This window comes from Camellia sinensis, chromosome 4 (genome assembly GCF_055761805.1).
Source record: "Camellia sinensis isolate YWXY chromosome 4, ASM5576180v1, whole genome shotgun sequence".
Lineage (NCBI taxonomy): Eukaryota > Viridiplantae > Streptophyta > Magnoliopsida > Ericales > Theaceae > Camellia > Camellia sinensis.
The window spans coordinates 188,668,830-188,686,059 of NC_138964.1; the positions used below are offsets into that span (position 1 = coordinate 188,668,830).

Sequence of the window (17,230 nt, forward strand, 5' to 3'; positions counted from 1 at the left end):
CTATGGATCAGTTCTTGTATTTTATAATTATAAGTTTTAATTTATATATAGACTTATTTTTTTGTGCCACCCTATATTTTAATCAATAATATTATACTTAATATATTTATTATATTTTAATTATGGGTATAGCTACAACCATTGATATATTAAGCTCACATGAGCTCTACTAATATTTAATAGTTATGAGTACTTCACATTGAATATGATAAATAAAATGTGATAAGGGTATTATATATATTTATATATTTAACTATCTATGGCAAGAAATAACATATTGACTCTAAAAATTTAATTAACTTAATTTTGACCTCTCCAAAATTAAGTACTTTTCCTTGCCCCTTTCAAAATTTTCTCATAATTTCTTTATTTTTGGATATAATCTCACCTTAGATCGTATTCTTTTTACTATCTGCATGTTTTTTTATATCTTCGTAGTACTCTTTTTATTTATTTGTTTATTTATTGGTAGGAGATTATTTACATTTATAAATATCAAGAAAATTACATCAAATTAAACAATTAAAAATGGAAGAAAATTCAACAACACATACCCATACGTTCAATTCTAACAAAGACAATGGTGATACAAAAAGAACCCCGAAAAGGAAATAAAGAATTAAAGAACTTGCTAATACGCCAAAAATAATCAAGATTGCCTTATGCAAAGATTCACCCTTAACCTAATCATATATGTTAATGGCCATAAGCTAATGATTATATTTTCATAGCACTCATTCAAGTGATTACTCGATCATCTTTTTCCTTTATCATACACACTGTTTTTAGATTTTTGTTAGTACTCATTCAAGTGACTACTATTATTGTTCAAAAAATGCTATATAAATTAATGAATTTTATATTTTTTACTAAAGGATGATTTATGCAGTAATAAACTAAGAGAACTGAAACAAATGAAAACTAAGAGCATCTCCAATGCAAACTATTTGAGATGTCATTGTCAAAATTTGACAAAAAATTTAAAAAATGTTGCTCTAATGGGCTGCTACAACCCCTGCCAAATTTGGCAAATGTCATTTCATCTCTCAAATTTGGCAATAAATTTTGCAGTTGCCAAACTTGCCACATCATCCAAATAAACAGAATTTGGCTTTAAAATTTTCATGGAAGAAATAAACACAGTGGAACAATAATATACCAGAGATGGAACAATAATATAAAAAATAAAAAAAAAACAGCGGAACAAAAAATTTGCTATTACAATAGATTTTTGGAGAAATTATTACTAGAGATGGAACAATATATTCCAACTTTCCAAATTTCAACATACCAAACACAGAATCACCAAATTTCAACATACCAAACACAGAATCACCAAATTTTCAATTTTCCAAATTTCAGTTTCACCAATTTGAAGCAAACAAAATTTAAAAATAAAAAAATAAAAAATGAACAGAGTGAAATAAAAAAAAAAAAAAAAAAACTGACAGTGAGAGGGAGAAAAGAGACAGATGATTTTTTTTGTGTTCTTTGATGCAAATGATTTTACAGATGATACAGATACGTGATCTTCTTTGTGTTCTTTGATACAGATGACACAGTGAGAGAAACAGAGGAATGGGGATAGATGACAGTGAGAGGGAAATGGAGAGTGAGAGGGAGAGGTAGAGAGTAGATTTGAAGGTGGGTTTGTGAGATTTGGAGACATGGATGTGAGAGAAAATGATCGATCAGTTGGATAGAGAAGAGATATAAAGAGAGAGAGAAGAGTGAGATAAAGACAAGGGTGGGGGGAAGAGAGAGATGGAGAGTAAAGAGCGGTAGAGGTGATAGACGGAGAAGAGAGAGATAGAGAGTAGAGAGAGAGGGACTGGTGATGAACGGAGAGTAGAGAGAGACTTTCGGTGATGGAGGGAGAAAAGATGATGAAACCAAATAGAGAGAGACAAAGACTGAGAGAGAGAGAGAGAGAGAGAGAGAAGAGACATGTGGATTGTGGTGATGAAACCAAATAGAGTTGTTGTGCTCTATTTGGCTAAAAAAAAAGAAAAGCAAAATCTCAGGTAAAAAAAAGCAAAATTTGATCTCCTTCTGTATATTAATTTTTATATTATCATATTATCACATATCTCCTTTTGTATATTTAATTTTTTTTTCCTCCAATTTTTCACATTTTTTTTCATTTTTTATATTTGTTTAGTTGGGAATAATATAAATATATAATTTTTTTTTATAAACAGATAAAAAAATGTCACAAAAGACAAAAAATAAACAAAAATAAAATTACAAAAAAACCTATATCCAAACAACATGTACAAACTTGGAAGGAAAGTTGATTGAGATTTGCTAAAATAGCAAATGACCGTTGGAGTACCATTGTTATAATTTAGCAAAATAACATTATTCATTGCCAAATTATAGCAATAACAATGGCATTATAGCAACAATGGTTGGAGATGCTCTAAAACAAGTGTCATGCAATAATAAAATTATAAAAACAAAAACAAAACCCACTTCAATAATATGATAAGTGTCATTATAAAGTTTTATTTGTAAAATTTATTAATTTGTATAGCATTACACTTATTGTTAAAACAATTGGAACTAGCAAAAACAATGTTGCGACGAACACTAGTACATTCGAGCAATTCATAAAGTGAATATTACATATTTTGAAAATTCATTAATTAACACCGAATCCTTATTAATTTGAACCATTTTTCTTTTGTCAAAATATATATATATATATATATAGACTCTACATACCTATCAAGAAATATTACTCCTTAGCACTCACAATGCATTTACAGAGAACCTTACCACACCAACGTTGAGACCGAAATTAAAACCCCCCAAGTGCTCTGGGCCCTAAAAATTATGTTTACCCCCAAGCTTTTAGTAAGAAATTCGAACGTCTTACATTGAACCAACCCCTATTGATTATTAATTTGAACCATTGAAATTATAGGACATTACTGGTTATTTTACTAACTCACCAAACAATGAAGATTCACTGAAATAATTTTATAATTGTAAGAACATCCGCATCAAACTAACTAAAATCATTTTTTAGCTAAATTAGTGTTATTGTTTATCAAAAATAGACTGCATCAATCTCGCTACTATTCATCGCTAATTTACGAGTGATACAATACTTTAGTACAACAAGCGCGGTACTGTTCATTACTACAACATGGAGATTAGTGTTACCGGATGTCCGCCCAGAAGTCCGGCCGGTCAATGGCTATTTTTTTTTTTTTTTTGGTTGGTAACTCATCAATTTAATAAAAAAAAAAAAAGAAGAAAGAATAACAAATATAATAAGAAAGTAATATTTTAATAAAATTAAGTTAGAATAGAGAATTTAATGGAGTTAGTACTAAAGAGATGACTAGCTAAAATAGTGAAATAGTTTTTTTAGTAATAATTTGACTAAAAATTTAAAGAAACTAATGCGGATGCTCTAATCTGAGTCAATAGCTTAAATTCAAAACTGAAATAATAGATTTAAGTAATAGTTTAAACCCAAAACACAATCATCCTATTCCGGAGAGAGAAAATAAGGTCCCACATTCTCACTGTGTCAACCATTCAAGTAAATGCAGTAACAGTACTCAAACCCAGGGAAAAAAAGGTAAACAAGTAACAAATAAGTAAATAGTAAAATGCTCCAAATATACCCAGAACATAAAATTATGTGCAAAAATAGAGTAGCAGGAAGGCATTTTTAATCACTGATGCAGATAAATAATCTAGTTTACAATTCAAGATATTATGAACACCTGATTCGTTGAAGAACGCAACAAATCACCAAATTCCATGTTTCAAGAAATTTATTGTAAGCTTAGCTTCAAACAAATCATCTGCATAACTTCACTAACCATTTTCTTGTGTGCAGATATATTAATACACACGAGCTTTGGGTGGGAATGACTCCACTTCGTCATCTAATGTGTTCATGTGAACCGGCCTATAGTCTAGCCGAACTTTCTCATTCTCCCAGTATCTGCAGATCATAGCAAATATAAGCTTTGAAAGAATAAGAAACAATGTGATTAATAATTTGGAATAGTCGAGGCTATACTATTACATGGATTTGAATTCAATACAAATTTATGCCAAATGCCCTTGTGATCAAGCTACTTCTTATTGTGGTATTAATTGGAGAAATTAGAGGTGAGAAAACATGTGAACCCCATTTAAGATCACATGTTTGATAGAGGATAAGGAGTGGGGATAAAAGGTGGGAAACATCTGGGTCCACATGTTTTTTAGTCCGGTTTTTGTTTAGTTTAGTATTAAAATTGTAACCCCCTTTTTATTTTATTTTATTTTTGATTGGAGAAAGTCAGTTATTAGTTGTTAAATTAACACCTTTGAGAGTTAACCTCCCTACCCTTGCAAAGCATCAAGTGTTTGCCACCTAATTCAACTCTCCCTTAGAGAGAGTCAAACCATGACCTCCCCCTTAAAATTCTAACTTTAATATTGGTATGGAGGATTAAATGAAGAAAAATGAGAGATTAATTAATACCAGAGGGATTGTAGTATAAAGAGGATTAGGCCACTCTGGATTATTTCCTACCTTCATTCGACAATAAAAAAATAATAATTATATCTTTCTATTTTTTTGATAAATTATATCTTTCTATTTTTTTGATCGTCACTATACCTTTTTATCTCATCCTAACCAAACATAATTACTCCAATCCAATGGTATAACTTATCCCTCATAACATTATCCATAATCTTATTAGATATCCAATCCTTCATCCTATGATATAACTTATTCCCTACAATCCCATCAATAATCCCACCATCATATTCAATCCAATAAAAAATAATCCAGTAATCAAAGGTGGCCCTAAAGTACAGCCTATCGCCATTAAACAATGAAACCCAACAGAAGACCAATATCACTGAGACTAAAATGAAATGCCAAATCAATACCATCATACTCTGAACCCTATTACATGACACTACATGTCATCACCCTCATTAGCAAGCCCCTACTGATCCAATTATTCCAAGAATTTACAGCTAAACACCAATTGTATGAATATGGATCAGACCTGCCTGGGAATGATCAATAACATTCGACAAATCATTTCAAAGTAAATAAAAAAAGATTCTTTTTCAGTTGGGCTTTGCCACTTGCACAAATTTGACTCAACATAAATATAACATGTCGATTGCCCAACCATACTTCGGATATCTTACGTAGAGCTTAATTACGTTTTTTTGGTGTTCTCGTAGAACCTGTCCTATAACATTCAAATCCTTCCATATAAAGTGTGACCCCTATTCACAGATTGAAACAAATGACCTATAAGAACAACTGGCTTAGTTGAAGCTTATCCTTAACTTTCTAATTCACCGCATGGGAAGTTTCCTGCTTGCACTCAATTTATAATGCTAAACTTTGTAGGGACCTTTCTCTGCAGCCAGTTGCAAATGATAGGTACCCTAGATTTCCTTTTTTTGATAAATAGATAGGTACCCTAGATTTCAACTTGTGTTTAGCTGCCAATATTCTATAGCCCCAATGACAGAATGTCAATCAACCAAATTTTTTTAGACAAAATCCAATACTATAAAATTTCATCATCAACCCTTCTTAGAGAATAGCAAACCTACAGACAGAGTAGTAGGGAAGAAAAGACAAAGGGAAGAAGGAAAAAAAAAAAAAAGGCTTACCCCAGTGTGTGTTTCATCCACTTCTCATCATCTCTTTTCTGCACAAAACAGCATTTTAATTCCATTAGAATTCAACCAGGTTGGCAGAGAAAATATTAAATGAAAAAGAATCTAAACTAACAGTAAAATCTTCGCGGGCATGCGCTCCTCTGCTTTCTTTCCTAGCTTCAGCAGAATGCATGGTAACACATGCATTGATCAAAAGGTTTTCCAACTCTATAGTCTCTATGAGGTCCGAGTTCCTGTACAAGGTTGTATTTTGGGGGTCCATCAAAAAGAATGACTTACACTAATATTGTCCGTCAAATCATCAACATACACAAATTTTACCATATCAAGCTCCGATCCTTCAACTGAACATCATGAAAGCTTTCCCACGCCTTATCAATTAACTGACAACCTAAAACAGCACCACACAAAATTAAAATAGCAATATTTAGTTTCAAGCCCATTTTCCATTCCAACTAACCACAATCTTTGTTACATGGACATTTCTGAATGTGTGAAGTACCCATGTTGGACACTAGACACTTGGACAAGAGTATGGGATGTGTCCAACGTGTCTAGTTGACCATGCATCCAATAACCATGTCTAGTAATTGAGTTTACAATATGACAATATATAAAACTTTCTTATTATGTATAAAATGTTCTATGTTTGTATATACCATTTTACTTTAGAAAATAAAAAAAAGTGTTAAGTAATATGAATATTTATCCACGTCCTTGGTCATAGGAATTAGAAGAACCAAATGCTTAGACATATACCATGGACCCGACACTCATGCCCAGGTTCATGTAACACAGACCACTCTTTACCAAACCGAGACAACCGAGAAGTGAAATGTGCTTTAACATCGGAAAAAGTGATGGAAAAAGATACATTTCCCTTTTTTGACTAATTTTTTTTTTAATGTTGGTGTGGGTTTGTTTGTTGTGCTTATTGCATACCTTCCTCCAATGTTTCTTGTGTCCGGAACACAGCAGCATTATTTTGCATAACTCGTTGCATATTCAATCGGATTTTTGAAGTTGGAATTGAACCATTTGAATTCCTTAGCTTGTCCAACCAAGCAATAGTCTTTTCACCAGCATCCTTTTCCAAAGATTTTTGTTTCTCCCCTGTACAAAAAGCAAGTAGAGGCATCTAAGTTTTTACAGCATAGTTCACAAGAGATGTATCCATAGAAACTTGACACAACAACTTACCAGGTCGATGAATCTCTGCAACCCTATTTGAGCAAGCTCGGCCAAAAACAACAATATCAAGAAGAGAATTTGCACCAAGCCGATTGGCACCATGAACTGATGCACAGGATGCCTCCCCAGCAGCCATTAGTCCAGGAATCACTGCATCTGGATCATCACCTTTAATGGTCACTACCTGGGGAGAAATCATCTCACTAATTGGAAACAAAATACCTTGACAATATCTTTTAATCAGAAATAACAGAATTCCATGATATCAACTTTACATATAAAATTTAGCTTTTACCTCTCCATGGTAATTTGTGGGAATTCCACCCATATTATAATGAACAGTAGGCAAAACAGGGATTGGTTCTTTTGTAACATCCACACCAGCAAAAATGGCAGCAGTTTCAGAGATACCAGGAAGTCTCTCCTTGAGGACTTCTGGAGGTAAGTGATTTAAGTGGAGATAAATGTGGTCCTTAAGGGGTCCTATATTGAAAATCATGTTTATTAGAGCATAAAACAAGAAACAGATAAGTGAACAGAAAATCAGTAGGTATCAGCATTGAATTAGACATAATATTTTTCATACAAATTATGCACAAAAAGAAATAAATAATAAAGAAACAAAATGGCATATACCTTCTGCCAAATGGTATCAAAAGTTTCACCACTAACGGCTATCAATTGAACTAAGACCAGTAGATTATGTATACCTTTTGGATACCATAGTTAATGAGACAAATTTCATAGAGATCAGCCCTGGGTTCAAACCAAAACTTCTCTATATTTCTATAATTCCACAATAGACTGATTGTAGAAATAAGATCATACCTACACCACGACCTTCACGGATTTCCATAGTCATAGATCTGCAAACAACATCTCTAGATGCAAGATCCTTGGCAGTAGGGGCATACCGTTCCATAAATCGCTCACCTTCACTGTTCCTCAGAATACCACCTTCACCACGAGATCCTACAAGTGGCAGAAAGAAATCAGGAAAAAGTATACAACAAAATTCTTTGTTTTCAACAGAACAAACAAATAGAATAGTTAAGCTAAGCAAAATGATAGCCAATTATCAAACTTAGATAGCATTCTTTAAATATAAATCCCCAGCTATATATTATAGGAAGCACCAACCTTCAGTGATGAGGCACCCAGCACCATATATGCCTGTTGGGTGGAATTGCACAAACTCAAGATCCTGTAAGAAAAATATAAGCACTAGTTGATTAGAAATGTAAATACTAATTCCATAGATTTTTTTTTTTTTTTTTTTTTGGTTGGGGGGGGGGAACAGACCTGAAGAGGGAGCCCAGCACGTGCAACCATGGCATTCCCATCGCCAGTGCATGTATGAGCTGAGGTTGCAGAAAAGTATGTCCTACCATAGCCCTGAGAAAAACAAAATACATACATACATAAAGATATCACTGATTTGAAGCCAATACAATTTAAAACATAGATTAATACCCCTGTGGCTAGAATTGTTGATGCAGCGCGGATCCGATGCAAAGTCCCATCCTCCATATTTAACGCAATTACTCCTTGGCAGCTACCTAATATGAAAATCATTAATAAAATTTTAACAAACAAGTTACTGGAAGATGTAAGAATTGCGATTAAAAAACCAAGCCTGATTTGATCATGGATACGTTGGCCTATATGTATGTATTTATTAATTATTAAATGCATGCATGTCTTCAAATGTTTTCCAATCATAGAGTGGCAGTCAAACAGCCAAGGAACAAACTATTAACAGGACACAATCACTCGGGGAATAAATTAGACAAAAAAAAATTTAGTATATATTATAGAAGAAAGAACAAATTTTTAAGTCTGTACACTCGGAATTTATGAAGTACGGCTGTAAGAAAGACTGCATGAATTACTATAGTTTGGAATCAACACCACTAGGCTCTGTGTTGAGCAAAACTACAATGAGTGATAAAACGAACAGCCCAACAATTTAAATTTCGAATGTAAGCAGAGGAATGTTTCACTGGTATATACTCTTCTCTGAACTTAGTAAACCCCTAATTGCACAAATTCCACAGTGATTTTTTTCCCCCTTCAAGTGGACAAACATTATAAGCACTTTAACCTATCTTAATTTCACTGAACTCCTAATTTTTTGAAGGATCATATTCTTCCAGTTGCCAAACAATAAATAAATAGAACTTTTAAGAGGAAAATGAGAATGCATATACATTAACATACCATCACTACCCATTAATAGATCTAGAGCAAAATATTCGACAAAAAATTGGGTATTGTGTTTCATAGCTTGGCCATAAAGAGTATGCAACAGAGCATGCCCTGTTCGATCAGCAGCACAGGCACAACGATATGCTTGTCCACCTGCAAAAATTCAAGAGGAAGCCAAGATCAGATAGCTCTTCACCGAATCATATAATGACATTGCAATTACAAACCAAACATCTTCACACCTTTCCCAAAGTTCAAACTTTGACCACCAAATGCCCTTTGATATATTTTGCCATCTTCAGTTCGGGAAAATGGTAACCCATAGTTCTCAAGCTCTATAACTGCTTTGGGTGCCTCTCTACACATGTATTGAATAGCATCCTGGTCACCTATAGATTCATATAGCACTTGCATAAAGATACATTGAGAGAGAGAGAAAGAGAGAGAGAGGGGGAGAAATAATTATACAATTAAAATGAAGGCCCTGTTTGGTAGTGTTTTTGTTTTCTACTGTTTCGTGTTTCATTTTTTAGAAAAAAAAAAAAAAACGTATCATTATTGTGCAAAACAGTTTTTGAAAATTCAAAAACTTCTTATGTTTCTGAAAAGTGGATTGCTTTTGGAATATTTTCTCAGAAACAATTTTCAAAAACCGTTCGCTGAACAAATTCTCTGTGTTTTCTTAAGAATGAAAATAGAAAACAAAAAATGAGACACAACCAAACAATACATAAGCTTTTAATTTTTCAGCAACAGAAGAGAAAAAAAAGAAAAATACCCACTAATTTCTAATTTTGATACGATTTAGTTATTGTCTGTAATTCTGTCAATAATTCATGTATGTTAAACACTTGCTCTATATTCCAAATAGAAAGCAAAAGAGTGTCTGACTCAAGCAAGTATTTTTACCTAGCCAGTCGCTGCCCTTTACAGTGTCATACATGTGCCACCTCCAGTCATCTTCGCTCATATTCCCTAATGCAGCATTTATACCACCCTGTACAGAGTTTTGCTATCAGTAGTCAGAAATATATCGATCTCATTGATAAACAAAATTTACTTAGTGACATGTGCCCTAACAGCTACATGCAACTTTAATTTGATTAAAAGCAACAGAATTTTATTAGGTCCCAATGAATGCCAGTGCAGGTAATTGCAATGAAGAGTGAAGATTACTTCATTGTTCAATATCTTCGAAGATAAACCCAAGTATTTCCTTGCTAGATAAATTCATAAATATTATATGACACAAGTTTTGTTGACAAGATGTGGATAGACTTGTTTTTGCCCTCCAGTATCCCCTTTTTAAGGTTGAAAGATCCCAACTTGGGATAGAGGACTAGAATGTTACAAAAAGGTAGGTTCTCTTGAATGGGAACATTTGGTCCCTTGATAATGTGGTGAGAGAAATAGTTCAAGCCTAACTTCCAATTCATACAAGAGACAATACCACAATAACTCTTGCACACTAAAACCTACTTTTCTTAAGGTTTATTCTAGAGAACATTTTTCCGCCTTTTTAGGTGGAAAATATTTTCTACCCAAATAGCCTTGTTTTCCGTTTGATTTTCATTTTCTATTGTACCAAATGCAAAAAAATACAAAAAATATTTTTTCCGCCCAAACAAACGGAGCTTTAAACTACACTTGGTGCTTCCTTGAGATTAATTAACACGATATCATCTTTGCTGACTACGCATCAAAGTTGGATTTTTTTTCCCTAGTCAGGTCATCTTCTAGCTGCTATTTTGCATCTTTTAAATTTAAGTTTCTACCTCTATGTATCAAGAAACCACGTAGATTAATTTTCAAATGATTAATTTGCAAAAATACTTGAGAAAAAACAGGCCAAAGCATAGAGATGGAAAATAGATACAATCATATCATACCTGTGCCGCAACAGTGTGTGATCGAGTAGGGAATAGCTTGGTAATGCAAGCAGTATTGAATCCATGCTCAGAAAGTCCTATGGCTGCTCTGAGCCCGGCACCTCCAGCGCCTACAACAACCGCATCATAGGTATGATCAACCACAGTATATGAGGATCGTCCTCCAGTCTGCTACAACAACCAAAAATAAAATTCACAATTAATAACAAAAATGCAACGAGTCAAAACATTATACAGAGAACTAGAATCGAAAACATACAAAATCGAACTGAGCTAAAAAGGCATTGATTAGGCAATTAAATCTAGAAATAATAGCATGATCTAAATGAGCACTAAAAAACCCTAGAATTAGGAGGGTGATAGAGAGTTGAGAGCTAGTGATTAGTAAGAAACTGAGAGAGAGAAAGAGAGAGCTCGCACTGATTCAGTGGAGAAGGATCGTTCAATGTAGGGTTTCAGGGATTCGCCGGAGATCGATCGCCGAAGACCACGAGAAACGCACCGCCACATCTCTCTCTCGCTCTCTCTCTCTCTCTGTGTATCTAAGAGTATGGTGCTGCGAATTGTTTTCTCGGAGATCGCAGTAGGAAAAGAGAGCTAGTTTGTTGAAAGGCCCCTAATCTTCGCACATAGCTACTGAAATGCCACTTAGCTTTTTACTGATTTTTTTTTTTTTTTTAAGCATTTGTGGGCTTATTAATAAAGTTCATGGTAAATGCATGTGCTGGACACATGCCTATATGCAAAGTAATTTCTCATTATTATTATACGAAATATTTTGTTAAAAATATTATCAAGTCATGACCGAAACTGATTGATAAGGATTCCTTTGGGAGTCATTTTTTTAATAATTTTTTACTTTAATTTTATAAAATGTATGTTGAAATTTATAACTATATTTATCTTTCATTTTATAAAATAAAATGTGATTAATTTTTTCCTTTATAGTTATTTTGAATTCTGATATAGATAACTTTTATTATGAAGATTATGAGGTAAACAATTCGAAGGTATTAAATAATATGAAGAGATAAATATATGAATCGACGTTTATTCTTAAAATAATTATTAGTAATTTTTTAAATACGTACAAAAACGAAAAAAAATGGTAATAAATCTTAGACTTTTTTTTTTTTTTTTATAGTGAAAGTCAAAAAATTATTACTAAAAAATCAATTCTTCCCTCTATATTTTACATATTTTTTTATAAAAAAATTAATAGTGAACTTAAAATAACTATTTTTCAGTGACTTCTCAAACAAAACTCAAGTCTTGCCGGTTTTTCAATTATAGTCTTGTGATAATTTCATGAAATCTAGGTTCTTTTTGTAAATTGGGTTACTTACCCAACTTCCGAAAACTATCATTCAAGGTTGACAATTTTTATAATATTAAAATATTTTGATAATCTTATTAACCATTTTAATGAGTATAATATCAGTGTTTCATAATTTTCATTTTAAAATGTTAGAAATTCTAAAAATTTTATCAAATATTTTACATAGGTGTGGGATCCGCAGTCTTATGTGGTTCCCGCACCCATATAAGGCATTTGGTAAAATTTTTAACGTCTACGTTATTCTTTTCATTTAAGAATTGGTCTTGAGAGCCTTTAAATGGACCATAATAAAAATTTGGTCCAACAACTTATTTTTCATATATATTTTTTTAATACCAATTTACATCTAAGTCAAATTACTAAAAAAGATAAAATTCTAAAATTCATTTCATCATCTCGTTTTCTAACTGTTGCCGAAAACACCTTGCAACTACCCACCCTTGTAACCGCTTCGTCGCGTGTGCGAGAGAAATAAAGAACCAGATGTCTAGAATTTCAAAAGATGAATAGAAAGTCATGACAGGGATGGTTCGCATGAGAAGGAGAGGAAGGGCTAGAGTGGTTTTGAAAAAGGAAAACAGTGGGACGGAGTGATTTTGGAGAGGCATAAGAGAGGATTATAATTTGAGAGAGAAGAAATGGGAGGCAATAAGTGGTGGTAAAAAGATGATGGTGTTAATGGTGAGAGCAGATATGAAATTACTTAAGATATTCAAAGAGAATAGCCTCCGTTTAGGAAGTGGGTTGGCTTTTTAGTTTTTTGATTTTTTTGACTATTTTACTCTGGGTTAAAAAGTTTAGTTTGGGAAAGACTTTTTGATTTTTTGACTTTTTAAACTTTTTTTATCAGAGAAGAGTATAATGATTATGGGTTAGATATGATGTTTTGTTTGTTGTGACTAAAATAGCCTATTTTATTTTTTGTGACTAAAATAGACAAAAAAGCCTGAAAACGTTCTTCTCAAACGGTGCCTTAATATCAAATAATTTGTATAGAGTGCATTGAGCTTTCACTTAAAATGTGCACAAAAAAATGGACTTTCAAACTTGTCTAGTTTGTTTGGTCTTAAAAGCCCAAAAGTTAATTTTTAAATCCGCCCCAAACAAGGCCTAAACGAGCATCATCTTCCAATAACATGGATAGTTGAAAAGTTAAATTCACTTAAATTAGATTGTATTGTACGGTATAATCATTCTCATATTCTAATTAATAACAATCAAAGGTGCAAAAATCACACAACGCATCATCTTTTTCATGTAAACTTTTAATTAAATATACAAATCGCTTGAAATGAGATCATTTAAGAATTCACTGGCAAAACTTTTTTTATTTTTTTATTTTTTTAAATCTCATATTAAACATCAAAATGAAATTTTATTTAACTAAATTTTTGAAAAGTTAGAATTTTTATTTTCTTTTGTAAATTTTAGACAAATATCTAAGCCTCCGTTTGGGAAGTGGGTTGGCTTTTTGGCTTTTTGACTTTTTTGGCTATTTTAGCCTGGGGCTAAAAAGCCTGATTCGGGAAAGATTTTTTAGCTTTTTTGGCTTTTTGACTTTTTGGTGAGGTGTGTTCATAGTAAATGACCAAAATGCCCTTGAAGTGATTTTAAGAATGTCAACTCTTCACTTCTCTGCTCCAGGTCAGCATCATTGGAAATTTATTTATTTATTATTATTATTTTTTATGAGCTGTTTTGGGATTAGGCTATCTCTATGGTTATTTTTGGGATTAGGGGTATCTCCCAGCCGAGGAGACTCCATCAACGAGCGAGAGCAACTGTGGACCATCTCTCTCGGACCACAAATCGAACCCACCGGGCCTCTGAAACCGATCCATCAAAACCTTCTCTTGTTCATTGGCTTTGACTGAGAAAAGCTTCGGAGCTTTCGCCTCCACCACCTCCTAAGGTTGCTCGAGCTCCAACACGGCCACCTTCAGCTCCGCTCGCTTCCGCGTCTCGTAGATCTAGCGCTCGCCGGCTAGGCGGGCCTGGAGGAGTTGTTTGGCTTTCTTCGCCTGCATGCGCTTCCACTGCACTTCGATACACCGCCAAGGAAGGTTCGAGGACCGCCACCCATTCGAATCGACGTCGTTTTGGGTGTGGTGATGGTCTGGATTGAGGGTTTTGAGAGGAAAAAGAGGTGGTTTGGGGTAGATAAAACCCTAGATGATGAGAGGGCACTCGGGGTGTAGAGTTTGATAGACACATTTTGAGGGTGTGATGGTGTGAACACTGACCCAGGGATAATTTGGTAATTTCACCCCTTCCTTATATATAAGTTATGCCCTTGAATGCGTTTTTGTCGGTTTGTGGCTAATTTAGCCAATTTTGGACTATAGTGGCTAAATTAGCCCAGATCTCTCTTTCCAAACGGTGCCTAAATGACTTAATGATTTTTTTTTTAAAAACATATAAGTGACTTAATGATTGCACTAGCACTATTAGCAAAGCAAGTCAATTAGGAAGTTGAATATCTAAATACAACTAGAGTTAAAGCATCTTTACTATTTTCCTTTCTCGTATTATTACATCTGTATTGATAAGAATTAAATTAAATATATCACACTTAGGTCTCATTTGGGAACAAGTTTTTTTTAGTAATTTTTTGATTTTTTTAATTAAAATATGATGTAAAAAAATTAGCATGTTTAGAGTGACTTTTTAATTTTTTTTACAAAAAAATGTGTAAAAAAATAGAAAGAAAAGATAATTTTTGACTTTTTCGTAAAAGTTATTGACTTTTTAATTTTTTTACTGATTTTTTTGATTTTTAAACTAAAAAATTATGTTACCAAATAAGACTTTAGTAAGGTAGTGTCTCATCTACTAAGTTAATTTTTTAATCTTAATCGTATCGCTATTCACATAAGTCAATACTTACCTTATAAGTAATGATATACAAACTAATAAATATTATAAATATTTTATTTAATGGTATGTTGCTCATCGTACTATTTTTTATAGCATTTTTGTTCGAAGATGCGAGTGATCATTCTAATCCTAGGGTTGGCAATTACAAGAAGCTATAACCCACGAGGAATCTTTTTGAAGATCTTTTAGAGATAATGAGATGAACATTAAGGAAATATTAAGGGTGGTGTGTTTGCAGAGGTAAAATAGAAGAGATTTATATGGAAGGATTAAGAAAAATTATATTTATTTTAATGATAGTTATTTGTATAGGAATTGTTAAATTATTTTTATATAAAATAATAAATAAATAAATAAAAATATTAAACATTAATGTTCAAAAAAAATGGCCAACATGTAAAAAATTAAAAAAAATTTCAAAAAAAAATAAAATATTAAAATAATGATTTTTACTTAACAAAAATTATAAAAAATTAAATATTAATGTTAAAAAAAAGCCTAACATATAAAAAAATAATAAATAGTCCGGTGGACTAATTTATAATATCAAATCTCACGGACCTATCTTAATCCCCTCACCAAGGGGATTCGTAGTCTAGAGGCGATTCTGAATCCCCTCTACATCTCTCAAAACAAACATGATATTAGTGGATCTCACCTCACTATAAATCCTAATCCCCTCCCTATAATCTAAAACAAACTGGCGCTGCTATTTGTTTGGAGAGTTAGAGAGGGAATTGGGATTGGTAGTGAGGTGAGACCCATTAACATTGTGTTTATTTTGAGAGATGGAGAGAGGATTGATAGTAAGCTCCGAATTATGAATTCTCTTGGGGAGGGGATTCGGATGGGCCTCCAAGACTTGGTATTAGAAAAATAGTCCGTCGAACTAAATTTTATTTATTTATTTATTTTATTTTTTACATGTTGGGAATTTTTTTTAACATTAATGTTTAATTTTTTGTTAAGTAAAAATAATTATTTTATTTGTTTTATTTTTTTCTAAGTTTTTTCTAAGTTTTTTTTATTTTTTTAAATTTTTTTATATGTTGAGCATTTTTTTAAAAATATTAAGTTTAATGTTTTTGTATTTTTGTATTTATTTTATTATTTTATATAAAAATAATTTAACAATCCATATACTAACAACTATCATCAAAACAAATATAATTTTACTTATTTCTCTCACTATTAATCTCGTAATTATAAAGTATAACGACTTCTCTTCAATGAAAATTAACCATTAAATTTATAACAAAGTAAAGTTGGTCTTATCAATATATTAAAAAAAAAAAAAGCTGGTCTTATTCTACATGGACGATTCTGAGGGAGCTTGTCTTATTCTACGTGGACCAATATAAAATTTAAGATTAATTATACTTTTTATTCATGTAATTTAATTTTAATTTTATTTTAATTTCTATAATTTTAAATCGAATAATTTGACTCGTACACTTTAAGTTTAGTTTTAATTTAAAATTTTTGTCCAAATTTGAGATTAGAATTAATAATTTTAAGATGCTTATCAATTTTCTAAGATGACATATAAAGAAAATTAACAAAAAATTACAGAAAAAAAAACCAAATTGAATCTGGGTTTAAAATGTAAGAACTAAATTATTTAATTTGAAACTATAGAAATTAAAGTAAAAATTAAATCAAATTATAAGGTTAGAAAGTGTAATTAATCCTAAAATTGACCTCACAATTACCTTCATAAATTAACCACAAATGATCTGGATTGTTTTTCAGTCTGTTTTAGGCCAAGTTTGGCATGTTTGAAAAAAGATAAAAAGTTAAAAAGTCACTATCCTATTTAAGTCACATCATCTTATTTAAATCACGTCATCTCTCTAACACATCACTTCAAACCTAATCCAAACTCAATCCATATTTTATAAAAAATCAAAAAATATATTTATTTAGATTATCTCAAACAATCCTTTAATTTTTTTTTTTTGGAGCAGACTAGAAAAAAAGGTTTTGAGTATGGGTGGGGGGACGCTTTTTGTTTGTTTGGAAATTAGTGGCGGTGGCAAAGGCAACGTGGCTAGGGTCT

At 32.1% G+C, this 17,230-nt stretch overlaps 1 protein-coding gene across 2 annotated transcripts; it reads right to left on the bottom strand.

Moving 5' to 3' along the window:
• Positions 1-3,672: 3,672 nt before the first annotated feature.
• LOC114274958 (succinate dehydrogenase [ubiquinone] flavoprotein subunit 1, mitochondrial) lies at positions 3,673-11,668 on the bottom strand. 2 transcript variants are annotated; one of them, XM_028216942.2, is made up of 16 exons: positions 11,376-11,668; positions 10,956-11,123; positions 9,976-10,063; positions 9,309-9,455; positions 9,079-9,219; positions 8,332-8,417; positions 8,161-8,253; positions 7,999-8,062; positions 7,687-7,830; positions 7,154-7,341; positions 6,868-7,042; positions 6,610-6,780; positions 5,989-6,058; positions 5,780-5,900; positions 5,659-5,696; positions 3,673-3,967 (listed from the first exon to the last, which is right to left on the bottom strand). In XM_028216942.2, the coding sequence occupies exons 1-16, from the start codon at positions 11,463-11,465 to the stop codon at positions 3,865-3,867; spliced, it is 1,887 nt and encodes a 628-aa protein (XP_028072743.2). In that variant the 5' UTR covers positions 11,466-11,668; the 3' UTR covers positions 3,673-3,864. The 2 variants fall into 2 exon arrangements, with proteins under 2 accessions (XP_028072743.2, XP_028072742.2); XM_028216941.2 differs by having other exon boundaries at positions 10,956-11,126; positions 11,376-11,600.
• Positions 11,669-17,230: the final 5,562 nt, after the last annotated feature.